At 45.7% G+C, this 15,657-nt stretch overlaps 1 protein-coding gene across 1 annotated transcript; it reads right to left on the minus strand.

Moving 5' to 3' along the window:
- Positions 1-171: 171 nt before the first annotated feature.
- LOC141998798 (zinc finger protein RFP-like) lies at positions 172-15,344 on the minus strand. The gene is made up of 7 exons (XM_074971780.1): positions 14,928-15,344; positions 12,229-12,324; positions 10,163-10,393; positions 8,529-8,551; positions 4,520-4,635; positions 2,152-2,184; positions 172-746 (listed from the first exon to the last, which is right to left on the minus strand). The coding sequence occupies exons 1-7, from the start codon at positions 15,342-15,344 to the stop codon at positions 172-174; spliced, it is 1,491 nt and encodes a 496-aa protein (XP_074827881.1).
- Between the last annotated feature and the right edge of the window lie 313 nt (positions 15,345-15,657).

The raw sequence follows: 15,657 nt of genomic DNA on the forward strand, positions 1-15,657 counted from the left end.
GAGCGCCTCACACAGACCTCCACAGCCATAGAGCTACGGGGAGAGCGTCATCCCCCCCCAGACCCCCTTCAGCCCTGTCTGTGCGGGGGGAGACTGGCTGAGTCCTCCAGGTCCTAGAGATCAGGAGGGAGGGGCTAGAGGAGCCTGTTTCGGGGGGACAGAGAGGGAAGCTCAGGGACACAGGGCGAGCTGGCAGCGTCGGCCCAGGGAAGGGATCAGAAAAGAAAGAGAGTATCCCTCGAATCCCACACAGAAGAACGGGCGGATTCTCTCCCCGGCGAAAGCGGCCGGCGGGAAAGTGACGATCGGGTCCCCGCGACCAGCATCGAAAAACGCCACCCGCCCCTCTTCATAGTCCAGATAAACCCGGATCATGCGGGGTGCCCGGCTCGGGGACAAGGGGATGAGCTGCACAGGGGAGATGAGAGCCCGGCACTGATCTCTTCTGCTCTCCACAGCCCAGATCCCCTCCTCCGGGTTAAAGCTGATCCATCCCTTCCTGCCCACAGACTCTCTGGCCACCCCCACAGCCCAGACTCCCTTCACCTCCCCCTCCACCTCCACCTCCACCTCCCAGTAGTGTCGGCCCGAGGTGAATCCCTCACAGCCCAGCACGCAGGACCTAGTGTCAAATCTCCCAGGGTTGTTGGGCAGATCCTGCCATGTGTCTCCCCATCTCACACATCTCCGATCCGCAGACACAGTGAGTTTGGGATGGGCCGTGTCTGGATCCAGAGTCACGTTCGCTGCAGAGAGAGAATCAGAGCGTGAGGGGCAGAGCTCAGCCCTGGGGCAGGGCCTGATGGTGTCAGTCACAGAACCTGCCCCAGGTGGGGGGTGAATCAGGGAATCTCCCCCCTCCAGGATTTACCCAGCTCTGAACTGGGAGCAGCGCTGAGATCTCAGCCATGTGCAGGGGGGATTCACACCCCTGACAGAGCCAGTTCTGTGACAGAGTGAAGGGATCAGCTCAGCTGAGCCAGGCCCCCAAACCCAGAGTCTGAGGCCTGGTCTACACTACGAGTTTATTTAGCAGCATTAAATCCGAATTAACCCTGCACCCGTCCACACAACGAAGCCATTTTTTCGACATAAAGGGCTCTTAAAACCGATTTCTGTACTCCTCCCCAACGAGGGGATTAGCACTGAAATCGACATCACCGTTTCGAATTAGCGTTAGTGTGGATGCAATTCGAAGGTATTGGCCTCCGGGAGCTACCCCACAGTGCACCATTGTGACCGCTCTGGACAGCACTCTGAACTCAGATGCACTGGCCAGGTGTACAGGAAAAGCCCCGGGAACTTTCGAATCTCATTTCCTGTTTGGCCAGGCAAGCTCATCAGCACAGGTGATCATGCAGTCCCAGAATCGAAAAAGAGCTCCAGCATGGACCGAATGGGAGGTACTGGATCTGATCGTTGTATGGGGAGCCCCAGCCACGCCCAGGGCCGCTGACGGGATTTCTAAGTAAAATTAAGCCTCATTTTTAGATCTCTCAAATGTCGGGGTGGGAGGGTGGGGGGTGTTTCAGCCACAGCTGACATTTGAGAGCTCTATCGCGAGATCATGAGTGAGGCTTCATTTTACTCAGAAATTGCATTTCTCACGCTCAATTCGTAAGAGTTGGCATGTCTCCTAATATGTGATGTCTACCCAACCCCTTTTGACATTTTTAACATTTTTTCTTTTGACTTATAAAGTAGAGAGATAAAACAGAAATGTATATTTGTGTATGTTGAAGTTTCCTATTCTTCATTGTACCACTTGTGCATTTGCTAATAATAATCATATGGCCAGGGGATGTGATGTATGTGCATAAAGAGTTCTGAAAATGAGGGGAGATGTTCCTCTCTGATTTTCCAAAAGGCTCATTTTTAAACTCTTAGATCTCTATGGAGATACACTGCTGGCCCCCTCGCCCGCACTCCAGCCCAGCTGGTTAACCCAACCACTCGTTAAAAATTCTAAATTATAGTAGAGAAAAGAATCTACTTTTCTGTTTTTAGGAAAGATCTGGGCAACCACCAGTAATATGGTGTTCGGCTCCTGTCAAATGCAAAATTGAAACAAAACTTGAAATATGGCGCTGCCAATGAACCACCATAATTCATATGAAAGTTTTCACTCCCGCTTTTATACGAGAAATTTACCTTTGTCCAACCGCTGGCTAGACGACAGCGAATCTAGAGGAAGAAAAGGATGAAAAAGACGAAGTGTCAGGTTGTCGTGTTTATGAATATATTCACATTGTTAATGTTCTAACACAAAAGCCAAATGAAAAGAAAACAAACTTTATGAAGTTCTAGTTAAGGAGGTTAAGTGCAATTCAGACCACTACAAACCATTACACACATCACTAAAAAATAACCACAGACATTAAAAACTAAGCACATTACCTAAGATTACATGACATACTCAGAGATGTTTGACACAGCAATTAAACACCTGTGGCTGGCCCATGACAGCCTGTAACAAAGCGGCCTCTGGCAAGACACTGCTGAGAGTATCAATTCAGGACAAATTGCTCAGAGAAGGGCAGTCACAGCCCAAGGCTAGGACGGCACACCAAACCAACCAAACAGAGAGGACTTCGGTCTCACCCCACTGGCTAACCAGAAGTCATACAAGCAATTCCCTCAGACACTCCCGTTTCCCAGTCTCACCACCAGCGCCACTCCTTATGGGGATGAATGGTTATGAAAACCAATACCGCAGAAAAAGGAAAAAAAGGTTCTCCCAATCCCAAAGGACCAAGCCCCAGACCCAGGTCAATATACAAGTCAGATCTTACCCACAAATCGTGCTGTTGCCAATGTAAAATGTAAAGGTTTATTTGTAAAAAGAAAGAACTATAGATGAGAGTTAAAATTGGTGAAATGAAATGATTTACATACAGTAATGGCAAAGTTCTTGGTTCAGGCTTGTAGCAGTGATGGAATAAACTGCTGGCTTAAGTTAAGTCTCTGGAGCACATCCACAGCTGGGATGGCTCAGTCAGTCCTTTGTGCAGCTGCCTTTTATAGTCTCTTGCCATGCGGCCTGTGCTTCCTTTGCTTCAAACACACGCTACCCAGCACATGGCTTGGAAGCCTTAGGGTTCTCTCCATAGGCATGTCCCTGAATGCTTTGCTGAGTCATAAGGTGTATCTGCCTTCTCTCAATGGGTCACTTGTAGAGCTGATGGTCCTTAATGAGCCATCAAGCAGGCTAGGCAGTCCTGATGCCAAACTGTCTGAGGTGTCACCCAGAAGCATAGCACAAGTTTGAAATACAGACAGTATAGGGCCAATACTTATAACTTTAAGTACAAAAATGATACATGCATACAGATAGCATAATCATAACCAGCAAATCATAACCTTTTCATAGACACCTTACTTGAGCTCCTTTGTAAAAGATTTGGTGCCACTATAGGACCTTGGTTGCAACGATGATCTATAAGGTCACAGTTCATGTCAATAACGTCACACAGCCAACTTGGGCTCGCAGAGCTCGGGGAATGGGGCTGTTTAATTGTGGTGTAGATGCTCGGGCTTCGGCAGAAGCCTGGGCTCTGGGACCCTGTGACGGGAGAGGGTGGCAGAGCCCAGGCTCCAGCCCCAGCCCAAACCTCGTGAGCCTGAGTCAGCAGCCACAGGCCAGCCACAGGTGTTTAATTGCTGTGTAGACAAGCCCTCTGAAACACACACATAATTCACAGACAGACCAATACACAGAAACTTTCTCACTGATTAGCATTCAATCAACATTAAATCTGCCCCTGTACCATTAGTACGTAGTAAACCTGGCTCATCCTTCCTGACAGACCTGGTGGTCTCATTATCTCCAGCTCAGGGGGGATAAAAGGTGGAGAATATCTAAAGCGGGGGTGTGGAACCTACGGCCTGCGGTCCAGATTCAGCCTGTTGCTAAATTTCATCCGTCCCGCAGCACCACTTCCCTCCCTCGCCGCAGGGATGGAGGCGCAAGTGCCGACTCGCCCTGCCGCGGGAGGGGGGGAAGCCCCGAGCCTCTGTGAAGAGCTGCAGGAACTAGGAGTGCAGAGGGTGCTGCAACACCCCCCAGGTTTTGTGCGTGGTCTCGAGCCTCCATGCACCCTCTCTGTCCCCCTGCGGGTGAGTGGCCCAGGATTGATTTTTTTCTGTGGGTCAATGGCCTGTGATAGAAAAAAGTTTCCTCACCCCTGCTCTAAAGCAAGAGAGGGACTATGATGACACAGGAGGACTTCCAGACAAAAGATCCAAACAAACATACTTCAAAAACAGATAATTCAGCAGGAAGCTCAAGCTAAGGTTCATGTTCATAGCTGCTAGGAAAGGAAAATCCCCAGGGAGTTCAAATTTAGGACCCTAATCCAGTGTGTATGTGCCGTATTGAGAGCTGAGGAGGGAATTCATAGGTTCCAAATGATAAGTTGACTGTCTCCAGCCACAATTACTTTCCCTAAGAGATCTCCTCAGCTCTGTCAATTATCAGTGTAATATATGTGAGAAAATTCCCCAGGTGACTGTTTATTACCTTTGAATTTCTTCATTCTGGTCTCCAGAGATGCATTTCTTTGAGAAGATTCCCAGCTTCTCCATTTCAGTTCCAAAGAAAAGGTCACTGGGTTCTGAAACTTCTCCCTCTCACATCTGAAGAACAACCCAGTGTTACTCCTTGTGGAGTCCGTTCATATTTGTGTTTTACTAAAATGTATTTTATTCTAGTGAATGCCTGTAGCTCAGCAGACCCTGGAGGATTAAATTCTCTCTGGCCCCAGGAATAGGTCCACTACCAGCTTTGACACGACAAGCTTCCCCTTCATTTTGGTGAGACCGATATTGGAAAGCTGCACCCAGGTCTGGTGTCCCCATTTTAAAATGGACGTTGAAAAGTGGAGACGGTGCAGAGAAGACCCACAAAAATGATTTGAGGGCTGGTAAAAAGCCTTGCCCTGAGAGCACCCTGGCACTTGAGTATGTGGTTTAAATACCGTCACGGGGAGAAAACACTTGGTACTAAAGGGCTCCTCAGTTTAGCAAACAAAGGCACAACAAGGACCAATTGCTGGAAGCTGAAGCCAGAGAAATTCAAATGGCAAATAAGACAGACTTTTTAAGAGTGTGGGTGAATTAACCATTGGAAAAAACTGCCAAGGGAAGTGGAGGATTCTCCATCTCTTGATGCTCTCTCACTTTTAACCTGCCTTAAAGGCAAGTGATGGGGGGAGGGTGCGGAGAGGAGCGAGCAGGGGGTGGGATCTCAGGGGAAGAGGCAGAGCAGGGGTGGGGCCATGGTTTGGGCACTGGTGGACCCCCACTTCGAGGGAGCTTCAAGCGTTACTGTCTCTTGATGTCTTTAAATCTAGACTGAATGGCTTTCTGGACAGTGCTTTAGTCGATGCATGTTAGGATTTGGTCAAATACAAATTATTGGGCTGAATACAGGAATAACTGGGTGAAATTTAAGTACCTGTGATACATAGGCACCGATTCTGTGCGTGCTCCAGGGCTGGAGCACCCACGGAAAAAAATCGTGGGTGCTCAGCCCCACCAGCAGCCCCACAGATCAGCTTCCCCCCCAGCTTCCCGCCAATGCCTCCTGCCTGTTAGCGGGCCCTGCCGATCAGCTCTTCCCCCTGCCTCCCAGGACCTCCCGCCCACCGGGGATCAGCTGTTTAGTAACAGAAAGGAGGCCCTGGGGGGAGAGGGGTTGAGCAAGGGCGGGAAGAGGCTGGGCATGGCAGGAAGAGGCAGGGCAAGGCCTTGGGGGGAAGGGGTGGAGTGGGGGCAGGGTCCGGGGCCGAGCAGGGGTTGAACACCACCAGGGGAATGAGAAAGTCGAAGCCTGTGCTGTGATATACAGCGGGTCAAATGTGATGATCTTACGGTCCTTTCTGGCCTTCAACTTTATGCATTTATGAAACTCAGTAATACCATGTGACAATGAGTTCCATGGGTTAATTATGAATTGTGTAAAATAAAGTATTTCCCTTTCTCAGCTTTACACTAGTTGCCTTTCAGTTGCACTGAACGTAACCTTGTTCTTGTATTGTGAGTGTGGGAAGCAGGATCCCCTGACATATCCTGTACACCATTAGTGAGAATCCTTGTGGGGATGTAGATACCCATCGTACCAGGACCTGGAGTAAGACCCACTAACCCATTTCAAAGATCATTTATGTTCTTATTTAGTTCTTTGGATACATAAAATGGTCAGTCCACTAGCACAGGGGTTCTCAGCTTACAAAGGCTAGTGTGTGTCCACTCCACCCTGAGCAAGTGGCAAACGACTTAATGACCTTGCACTGTCCAAGGGAGCCTTGAGCAGTGTGAGTCGGTGCAGTTCTGGGGGGCAGGGCTGGAGCTGGGGGGAACTGGCTGGCCCCTGTCTATTGCTGCTTCATCAATGGCTGGGAAGTGAGTCGTGTAACACAGCTGGGCGTGTCCCTGCCCGTGGGCGTCTGTGTAAGCGCAGGGCGTGTCAGGCTTGTAGGTTGACATCAACATCAAGGTGCGAGAGGCAGCCCAGGTCGGGGATTTGGAGGGCTCAGCAGTCCCACAGTCCAGGTTGCACCCCGGCAACCCCGTCACACTAATGTAAATCTCCCTTGTTGCAAATTAAACCAATTACTTCTTGTTCTACCCGCACTGGACTTGAAGCATGACTGATCACCGCTCTCTGTAGAGCAGCCTCAAACATATTTAAAGACTTTTATCAGGCCCTCCCTGAATCTTCTCTTCTCCAAACTAAACACACCCATTTATTTCAACCTTTCCTCATAGCTCGTCCATTCTAAACCTCTGATCATGTTTCTTGCTCTCCTCTGAAATCTCTTCAATTTTTCCACATCTTTCTGAAAGTGTGATGCCCAAAACAGGACACGGTATTCCAGCTGAGGCCTCACAGTGGCAAGAAGGGTGGAACAACGTCCACCTGGATCACTCCCGTTAATATGCCATATGACACTCTCATTAATACATCTGTGATGGGATGTTCACCCCACTTCAGCCCCAAAAAGGGTGAAGGAAGTTGAGAAAGAGGAGATTAGTGAGACAGGCCACACATGAGCGGTTTAGGCCAGAGAAGCAACCCCTGATGTGAAGATGAAGCTCAGCTGAGCAGGTGTGGGCTGGGCTAGTAGAAAGCCAGGAAACTGGCAACAGAAATTGGCTGCAGTGAGAAAGTCTCCAGCCACCCTGTGTGCATTAGTGAGGGAAAGAGGGAACCCAGGGGAAGAATAGCATGCTAAGAGCCTGGCCCTGAAGGAAGGGAGTACTTAGAATCATAGGGCTAGAAGGGACTTCAAGGGTCATCTCGTCTAACCCCTATAAGATAGAAGGGTGGAGAAGAAAGCCTATGGGAGGTGAGTAGGAAGCAGCCCAGGGAGAGAGCAGACCTTGCCTGCCTGTGGCCTACCATGGTCCCTGGGCTGGAACCCGAAGCAGTGGACGGGCTCAAGTTCCCCTACCAGCCACTGATGGAGGGGCATTGCCTGGACAATGGAACCAGGGAGACTCTATACCACAGAAGGAGAAATCATTTAGTGATCTGGCTGGAGGGCTGAGTCCTGAAGAGGAAGCTGCAGCTCCTGGAGCGAGAGATGAGGCTTCAGAGTGAGAGAGAGCACAACCAGGGGCGAGACTGCAAGGGGAGGTGTTGGACCTGGAAGCAGAACAGAACAGCCAGGAGGAGTCAACACCTGCGGTGAATACAGCAACCTGGGACAACATCCCAGAATGACGTTTGCCTTTTTCACAACAGCATCACACTTCTGACTCATTCAATGTGTGATCCACGTGAACCCCCAGATCTTTTTCTGCAGTACTGCTGCCAGCCCAGTTATTCCCCATTTTGTAGTTGTACATTTGATTTTTCCTTCTGAAGTGCAGTACTTTGTCCTTATTGAATGTCCCCTTAAATGTATTATAATCCTTCCTCCCTCCGCCCTTGTTCTCGTGTGTCTATTTAGAATGTAAACTCGTTGGGGCAGGGACTGTCTTTGTCTGTCTGTGCAGCACCCAGCATGCTGGGCCCTGATTTTTCCCTTGAGCCTCTCGGCCCTGCCATAGTGCTACTGATAAGAGCACATTATAAATTCCTTAGGGCAGGGAATGTCTCTTCTAGCATATCTGTTGCCACGCCAAGCACACTGATAGAGCTCACGGCATAATAAGAAACAATGAATAAACAGCTCATTGAATAGCCATCAGATGGCCCTGACTTTCCATCCCTACCAACCTAGGTGGAGATGGAGTCTATGACCTAGAAATGAAAAGCTCATTCTCCATCCCCAATCTCCTGAGGTCTCCATTCCACCAGCCACACTACAAATAACCCTATCTGTAGGTAAATCACTCTTTTCTCAGGCTGCTCTATTCTGGAGTCTAGTCAATGACAAGAGCCCCAAGATTAGATTTAACAGAGGGAGATTGGGAACCACCCCCACACTCTGCACTGCTGGACCATGGGGAGCAACGTCTCATGTCCAAAATCACTTCTCTGCACTGGGAAGTGAAAGGGAGAGTGAGAAGGAGCCACCTACCTGCTCAAGGTGCCTTTGATGTCCTAGAGGAGAAAGATAAAAGGAAATTCAGTCCCATTTATCATATACTGGGGGTCCCTTCTGCTCTGGAGGGGACTCACTTTGTCTTCACAGTTTTGAGTTTCCAAGTGAAATTATTTGTTCTTTATTAACAAAAACAAAAATATCAAACATGTTGCCTTTGCTCTTTTGGATAAGTGCTCTGACCGCAGGATCTGGGCCCAGGAAGTTTGTCTATGGAGGCACACTACCTCTTCATAGAGTGACATTTGGATAACCAGCTGGCACATGGAATCAGAGGGCTCAGTCTTACAATGTGTTGAACAACGATCTTCCTAACACACAGGTTTGGGGAAGATCCACTCCTGGAGACTCCAGTGGGTCCAGAGGGAGGGATGCCCCCAGGCTGTGCTGCTTCAATGCTGTAAACTTTCTCCCCACTGCCCCACAAACATTCGCAAGGCCAATCCTATGTACTTCTTGACCTCCACAGGAAGTTGGGGCTGAGTGAGAACAATGGGGGTTGGGTACAGAGTAACAGCGGGCCAATCACTGCCCTACACGCCAGGTTCAATGCAGGAGATCTGGGAAGTGAAGAACGCTGCCCACAGCAGATATTGGTCACAACAGAGAATTTGACTCTAGATATCAGCTAGAGAAGTCCAGTAGACTAAGATTTATTTCTCCCTTCCTTTTTTGCTAGTTAGAGGTAGTTTTTGAACATTAAAATAATTAGAAGGCTTTTGGAATTCTAACGACTACTTACACTTTCCGGGTACCATAAGTAACAAACGCGTTGCCTATCTAAACTTCAGTTCTGGCAGAAAAAGTCACACCAGCCTCAGACCTCATGTATCAATTTTGAGGCCAATCTTTTTCCTTTTTTGTGGTATGTATTAAGAGTTGCAAAATCAGTCTTAACATGGAACAGGTTGAATCTTAGCTTTTTCCATAATTAAAGCCTGGCTCCATCTTAGATCTTCTGAAGTTAGCATTTGGAACACAGGAAATGATCAACAGGATCACACCTGAGGTCCATATAGTTAGTATCCTGTCTCCAAAAGTGGACAATATCAGATGCTTCAGAGAAAGGTGTAAGAAAAGCTGCTCCTCACATTCTCACGCTGCTCTCTAATAGCTAGAGACTGGCTGAAGCAATGAAGAATGAAGTTTAATATCAATTAATTTTTTTTGTTATTTATTATAACTCTGGATATTCTTGTTGTCCATATAAATGTCTAATCGGTTTGAGTTTTGCTAAATTCTTGGTACCAGTGACATCCTGTGACAATCAGTTCCGTGGTCTAATTACACGATGTGTGAAAATATTTCTTTGGATCAGTTTTGAATTTGCCACCTTCTAATTTTTATGAGACAGGGAGAAGAGAGTTTGGAGTTTGACATTTTTGGAGGAGTCTTCTCAAACTACAATTCAAAAGAAGAGCTTTTTTTTTTTTTTATCTTTTAGGGCTCCTGCCATTGACCATTGGAGTCAAGAAGAATATTTCCATTGACTTTAATTGGCATTTGATCAAGCCCTTAAAAATTGTATATTTCACTCTTATACTCCAAAAGTGAAGGGTTAGGAGACTCTTTCCCTGTGAAAGGTTCTGGGGTGTTTAACAGTGTCTCACCTGCAGGAATTCACTCGCTGGCAGCTGGCACTTCTGCTCCATCTCACTGATCAGGTGACTGAAAGAAGATAGTTCCTCAGATAGTTTGGCAACATACTCAGCTCTCCTCTTTTCAATTTCCTTATTCAGCTCTTCCAGCTGGGCCAGGAGGAGTTGCTCTTGTTCCTTCAGTAACTGGTGCAGTTGCTGAACTTCAGACACAATCTTCTGCTTCTCAGTTTGTAGCTGTTTCTGAAATGAAGAGATACAAAGAAGGAAAGCACAGGTCAAAGCCAGGAACACGGGAAAATCATGGGATATTTTATAAAGACTTATGTATGAACATGGAAGCATATCATTGCATATGCATATCAGAGGCCACCTGCCAGGTCAGACCCCACACTCTATCAACCCCATCAAATTTAATGTCTGACATTTTACCGAGTGCATACTCTATGCTCAGTAGACAGAAGATTTTCCAATGGCTTTTCAAGAGTCCTAACTGGTGTTTAGAATTGTGGTGCATGGCGAGAAAGGGTTAAACATCCTGCAAAATAAATAACCCACAGAAGACATGTGTGTAGATAATGTTTGTGCTTTTGTGTATTTATAGATGTATGAGTAGGGTGGACAATGTAGTCAACAGTCCCTGTCTGTGCTGTATTCTGATAATTCAGAGGTCAAAAGAACATCCTATCCTGTAAATGAATTGTAAACACAAGATCTCAGTATTCATCTCTCTTTGACATGTACTGTGAATGGTGGAGGAACAAGCAAATGGCCTTATGTTAATTGGGATAGCTAAGTACTGGTGACAGACCTCCTTCAAAGTCATCCAAATTACTTTTGTTCCCTGAGGAATTCCAACTTGACAGAAGACCTGAAATTGTATAAAGGCTCCTTGGGTCCTGATTCTGTCATCTCAGATCTCCTGAGACTTCATCAGGGGAAGTTTGAGTCGCAAGACTGAGGTCCCAGTTACGCTGGTATGCCCTGGTATGAGATTTGGACATTGGACTATGACCTATGAACTGAATTCCAAAGCAACTCTTTGCATCTACAAAGCTCACCATCTCTGCTGTGAATCTGAACCTCAATGGACTGAACTCATGTCTGTATGTATACTGATCTTTTTACCATACTTCCTCTCTCTTTTGTTTAATATATTTTAAGAATTAGCTGTAGCATGTATTTGGGTAGGATCTGAAACATTCGTTAAGCTGGGAGGTGATGTGTCTGATCCTTTGGGATTGGTCGAACCTTTTATTTCATATGATGAAATAAGATTTACAGATATTTTCATCATATTTGACATGGGTACCTGGATGGAGGCCTGAGGCTAGATGACTTTAAGGGAATTGTGTTGTTTGGTCTTCTGAGTAACCAGTAAGGTAATAAAGAATCTGTTTTTTGCTGGCTTGGTAAATCTAAGTATTGGAATGTCCACCAGCTTTATGGGGATTGTCTGCCCCATTCTTTGCAGTTCATTCTAATTGAGTGACCGCAGCTGGCTCCCCACTAGGACCCCGGGCAAAAGAATATAAATTTATTCATTTTTGTGTTCTCATTGATTGGCTGAAAGGAGTGAGTCAAAAGGGAAAGAAGAGGATACAAAAAATTGAAATTTTGAAAATTTTTCAATGTTTTAAACCAAAATTAAAATTTCAGTTTGAAATGACACAAAAATGTTTGCTTCATTTTGAAATTTCCTGTCAAAAAAAATGAAAAAATTTGTTGCAAATGATTTTTTCCCATGAAAAAAGTTGATTTCTACTAAACCCCATTTATCTACAGGAAGGTTTTTTGGCTGAAAATTTTTGACCAGACCGAGTTGAAAGACTAAAGGAGAAACTACTGTTAAGCAAACAAATGACAAATTACACTCACATTATCAGTGAAAATATTTGGATTATTAAAGCTCTTTCCTTAATGCTCCATTTTCCATAAACCAGAAGTTTCTCTTTACAATGACAATAAACAACAGTCTTTCACAAAAGGGAACTTGTTGCTCCCTATTTCTCTTATGACACTCAGACTAAGCAGTGTGTTGATAATGTCCCTGTGCACATTTGCTTCTCAGTACCTACCAGCAGTTTCTGGCTTTTCCCTTCCCCGTTCAATTTAAATGACAGAATCTTTTCTCTCTCTTTCTTCAAAATCTCCAAACGGCTCTGAATTTGGTCCTAAAAAAAGAAAAAGTGGTTTAGTTTTGGTGCTTTTGGAGGGTTTTCCAACATTTTTTTTAATATTTTGAAGAATATTAAATACATAATAAAATGGGTGAGTGCTCTAACCACCTGGCTAGACAGTCATTCTCATGCGTCTGGTCTCTCTCTCTCTGGTCCAAATAACTTTTTATCCCCAGTGGAATAGCTTTGACAGAGGAGATGGAGGGAGCCCCACATCACAATATCCTATAGGTGAGTGCCCTAACCATGGACTGAGAGGTGGCTGTTCCCTGTTCCAATCCCTTCTCAAGAGGAGGGACTTGAACCAGTGTTTCCTACATATCGGGTGAGTACCCTAACCCCGTGGCTAAAAGTTAGAAGGGCGAGCCTGATCCGGTAGGTGTGCTCAGAGGCCACCTGCCAGGTCAGACCCCACACTCTAGCTAGGCAGCCGAACGCCTGTCTTCCTCCAGTCTGTGAATCACTCTGGGGGCTTAAGTCAGAAATAGGCATCTGGATACTTAGAAAGAGACAGCAGTATGCATGTCCAGCGCATAGGCATGGTGATGGTGTAAAAGCTGGAACGAGCCAGTAAGGCCCAGAATGGCATTTTAATCAATACAATTGTTGCAAAAACCGGCAGGTACTGTTACAGACAGTAAAGAGAACAGACTCATAACAAATTGTGATTACCCTGTTGTCATAAATATAAAGGGAAGGGTAACCACCTTTCTGTATACAGTGCTATAAAATCCCTCCTGGCCAGAGGCAAAACCCTTTCACCTGTAAAGGGTTAAGGAGCTAAGGTAACCTCGCTGGCACCTGACCCAAAATGACCAACGAAGGGACAAGATACTTTCATATCTGGACGGTGGGAAACAAAGGGTTCTGTCTGTCTGTGTGATGCGTTTGCCGGGAACAGATCAAAAATGCAGCCGTACAACTCCTGTAAAGTTAGGAAGTAATCTAGCTAGAGTATCCATTAGATTTTCTTTTGTTTAATGGCTGGTAAAATAAGCTGTGCTGGAGGGAATGTATATTCCTGTTTTTGTGTCTTTTTGTACCTTAAGGTTTTGCCTAGAGTTATTCTCTATGTTTTGAATCTGATTACCCTGTAAGGTATTTATCATTCTGATTTTACAGAGGTAATTCTTTTACCTTTTCTTTAATTAAAATTCTTCTTTTAAGAACCTGATTGATTTTTCACTGTTCTTAAGATCCAAGGGTTTGGGTCTGTGTTCACCTGTACCAATTGGTGAGGATTCTTATCAAACCTTCCCCAGGAAAGGGGGTGTCGGGCTTGGGGGGATATTTTGGGGAAAGACGTCTCCAAGTGGTCTCTTTCCCTGTTCTTTATTTAAAACGCTTGGTGGTGGCAGCATACTGTTGAAGGACAAGGCAAAGTTTGTACCTTGGGGAAGTTTTTAACCTAAACTGGTAAGAATAAGCTTAGGGGGGGTCTTTCATGCTGGTCCCCACATCTGTACCGTAGAGTTCAGAGTGGGGAAGGAACCTTGACACCTGTTTTGGCCCAGAACCATATTTTAAACACCAAAAAACACCTTGAGGACAATATCTTACCAATGAGAACTGCTGACTAGCACACTGTCATCAACCCATTCCATCCCAGAACCATTTTTTAAATGCCAAATAGGACCTGGAACACATGGTTCCAAAGTGACCCAGAGGATTAAATGTATACGTCTAGCATATTACCTTGAGGACAATATTTTAGGAATGAGAACCGATTAGTAGCACACGCTTATTAACTCATTCCAGCCCAGAACCACTGTTTAACACTGTCAAAAGTTGTGGAGCAGAAATATTTAGGCCTATCTAAAAATTACCAGTGAAAAACAGACTAAGGTCTCACCTCCAGATATGAGAGTGACTCTTCTCAAAAATACACAACAAATAAAAAACAACATGAAAAAACAGACAAGCAGAATCAGTCACAGCGACTTATGTGGCGAGTATGACTTTCACTGTGCCCTGGAAGGGTTTGTGTGTCAGTACACCCAGGTCCCTGAAAATCTCTGTAAATTGGATCTTCCAGAAGTTACTGGTATTTTTAAAGAGGTGACAATATTGAAGCCAACTACACTTGTTCATATGCCACGTTTCAGCTCGGAGACTTTTACTCTCCCCCTTCGTGTGCCTTTTTTGGAGGAAAATCCAGCAGTTCCTGTGGCTGCACTGGTTCATGACAAGCGCACAACACACGCACACAAGATTAGGGTTGCCAGCCTTCCAGGATTAATTAAAGATTAGGTTATGAATACTTCCGACCAAAATTGGCAACTATATAAAAGATGTAGTTTTAATTTCCAGCAAAATGTGTCCCAGATCAGCAGCAGTTCCACTGTAATAGTTCTGTGCTAGATGTATAAATTTCAGCCCCGAGCCAATTCTGAACTGAGGTTTCTGAGTCCTTATTGGTGTTAAAAATGGTTTGGGGCCAGAAGTGGTTAATAACAGTGTGTTATAAGTCTGTTCTCATTGCTAAATTATTGTTCTTAAGGGTTTCTAACAGTATCTGCTCTTTTTCGCAATAAATTTTTTATTTAAAATGCAGTTCCTGGCTATTCCAGCTTTTACACCGTCCCGTGATTTCTTACCTTGTAATCCTCGGCAGCCTCCTGTATGGGAACCACAGTGTATTCTTTGTGATCTCGGGACAGATGGCAAACCATACAAATGGGTGTTTGATCCTCTTGGCAGAAGACATCTAAAGCCCTCTTGTGTATTTCACACACTCTCTCAACTTCTGGTTCTTTTGTTGACTTCACTGTAAGCATTCTGGAAGCTTCTACAATATTCCTCAGCTGTCTGTTTGGTTTGAAGTTTCTTTGGGAGAAGGTTCTTCTGCACTCAGGACAGCGGAAATTTGTATGCAATCCCTCCCAGCACTGAGCGATGCAGGCTTGGCAGAAATTGTGCCCACAATCTAGAGACACTGGATCTTTAAAATAATCTAGACACACTGAACAAGTCACTTCACCTTGAAGAATTTTTGCTGGATTTGCAGCAGCCATGGCTGCTTCTGTAGAGAAGAGAGGAATTTAGTTTCCTTTTACTGTTCTCAGAAATGGGCTGATTCTGAACTTTGCACACCGAACAGGCGTTTTCTATGTATACATTGTCTCATGTTACTCTTGTGAGTCCGAAAACACCTTGTGGTCTCAGCTGGGAAAGGGAGGCTCTACCATGAAAGACTATGCAGTGACAGCACCTGACGCTGTTGGTCCCTGCAATGGTGCAGCACGGCCACCCTGCAGAACAGTTGTTGGAAAAACAGCACCTGCCACATCCACACCCAGCTCTCCACAGCATTTCTTCCCGCCATCG

The sequence above is a fragment of the Natator depressus genome, chromosome 14 (genome assembly GCF_965152275.1).
Source record: "Natator depressus isolate rNatDep1 chromosome 14, rNatDep2.hap1, whole genome shotgun sequence".
NCBI lineage: Eukaryota > Metazoa > Chordata > Testudines > Cheloniidae > Natator > Natator depressus.

Excerpts from the sequence above, each read along its gene's own strand:
- LOC141998798 (XM_074971780.1), bottom strand. The coding sequence starts at position 15,344 with ATGGCTGCTGCAAATCCAGCAAAAATTCTTCAAGGTGAAGTGACTTGT. Across the intron at positions 10,394-12,228 it reads GGAAAAGCCAGAAACTGCTG|AAACAGCTACAAACTGAGAA; the intron begins GTAGGTACTGAG and ends TCTTCATTTCAG. Across the intron at positions 747-2,151 it reads TAGCCAGCGGTTGGACAAAG|CGAACGTGACTCTGGATCCA; the intron begins GTAAATTTCTCG and ends CTCTCTCTGCAG.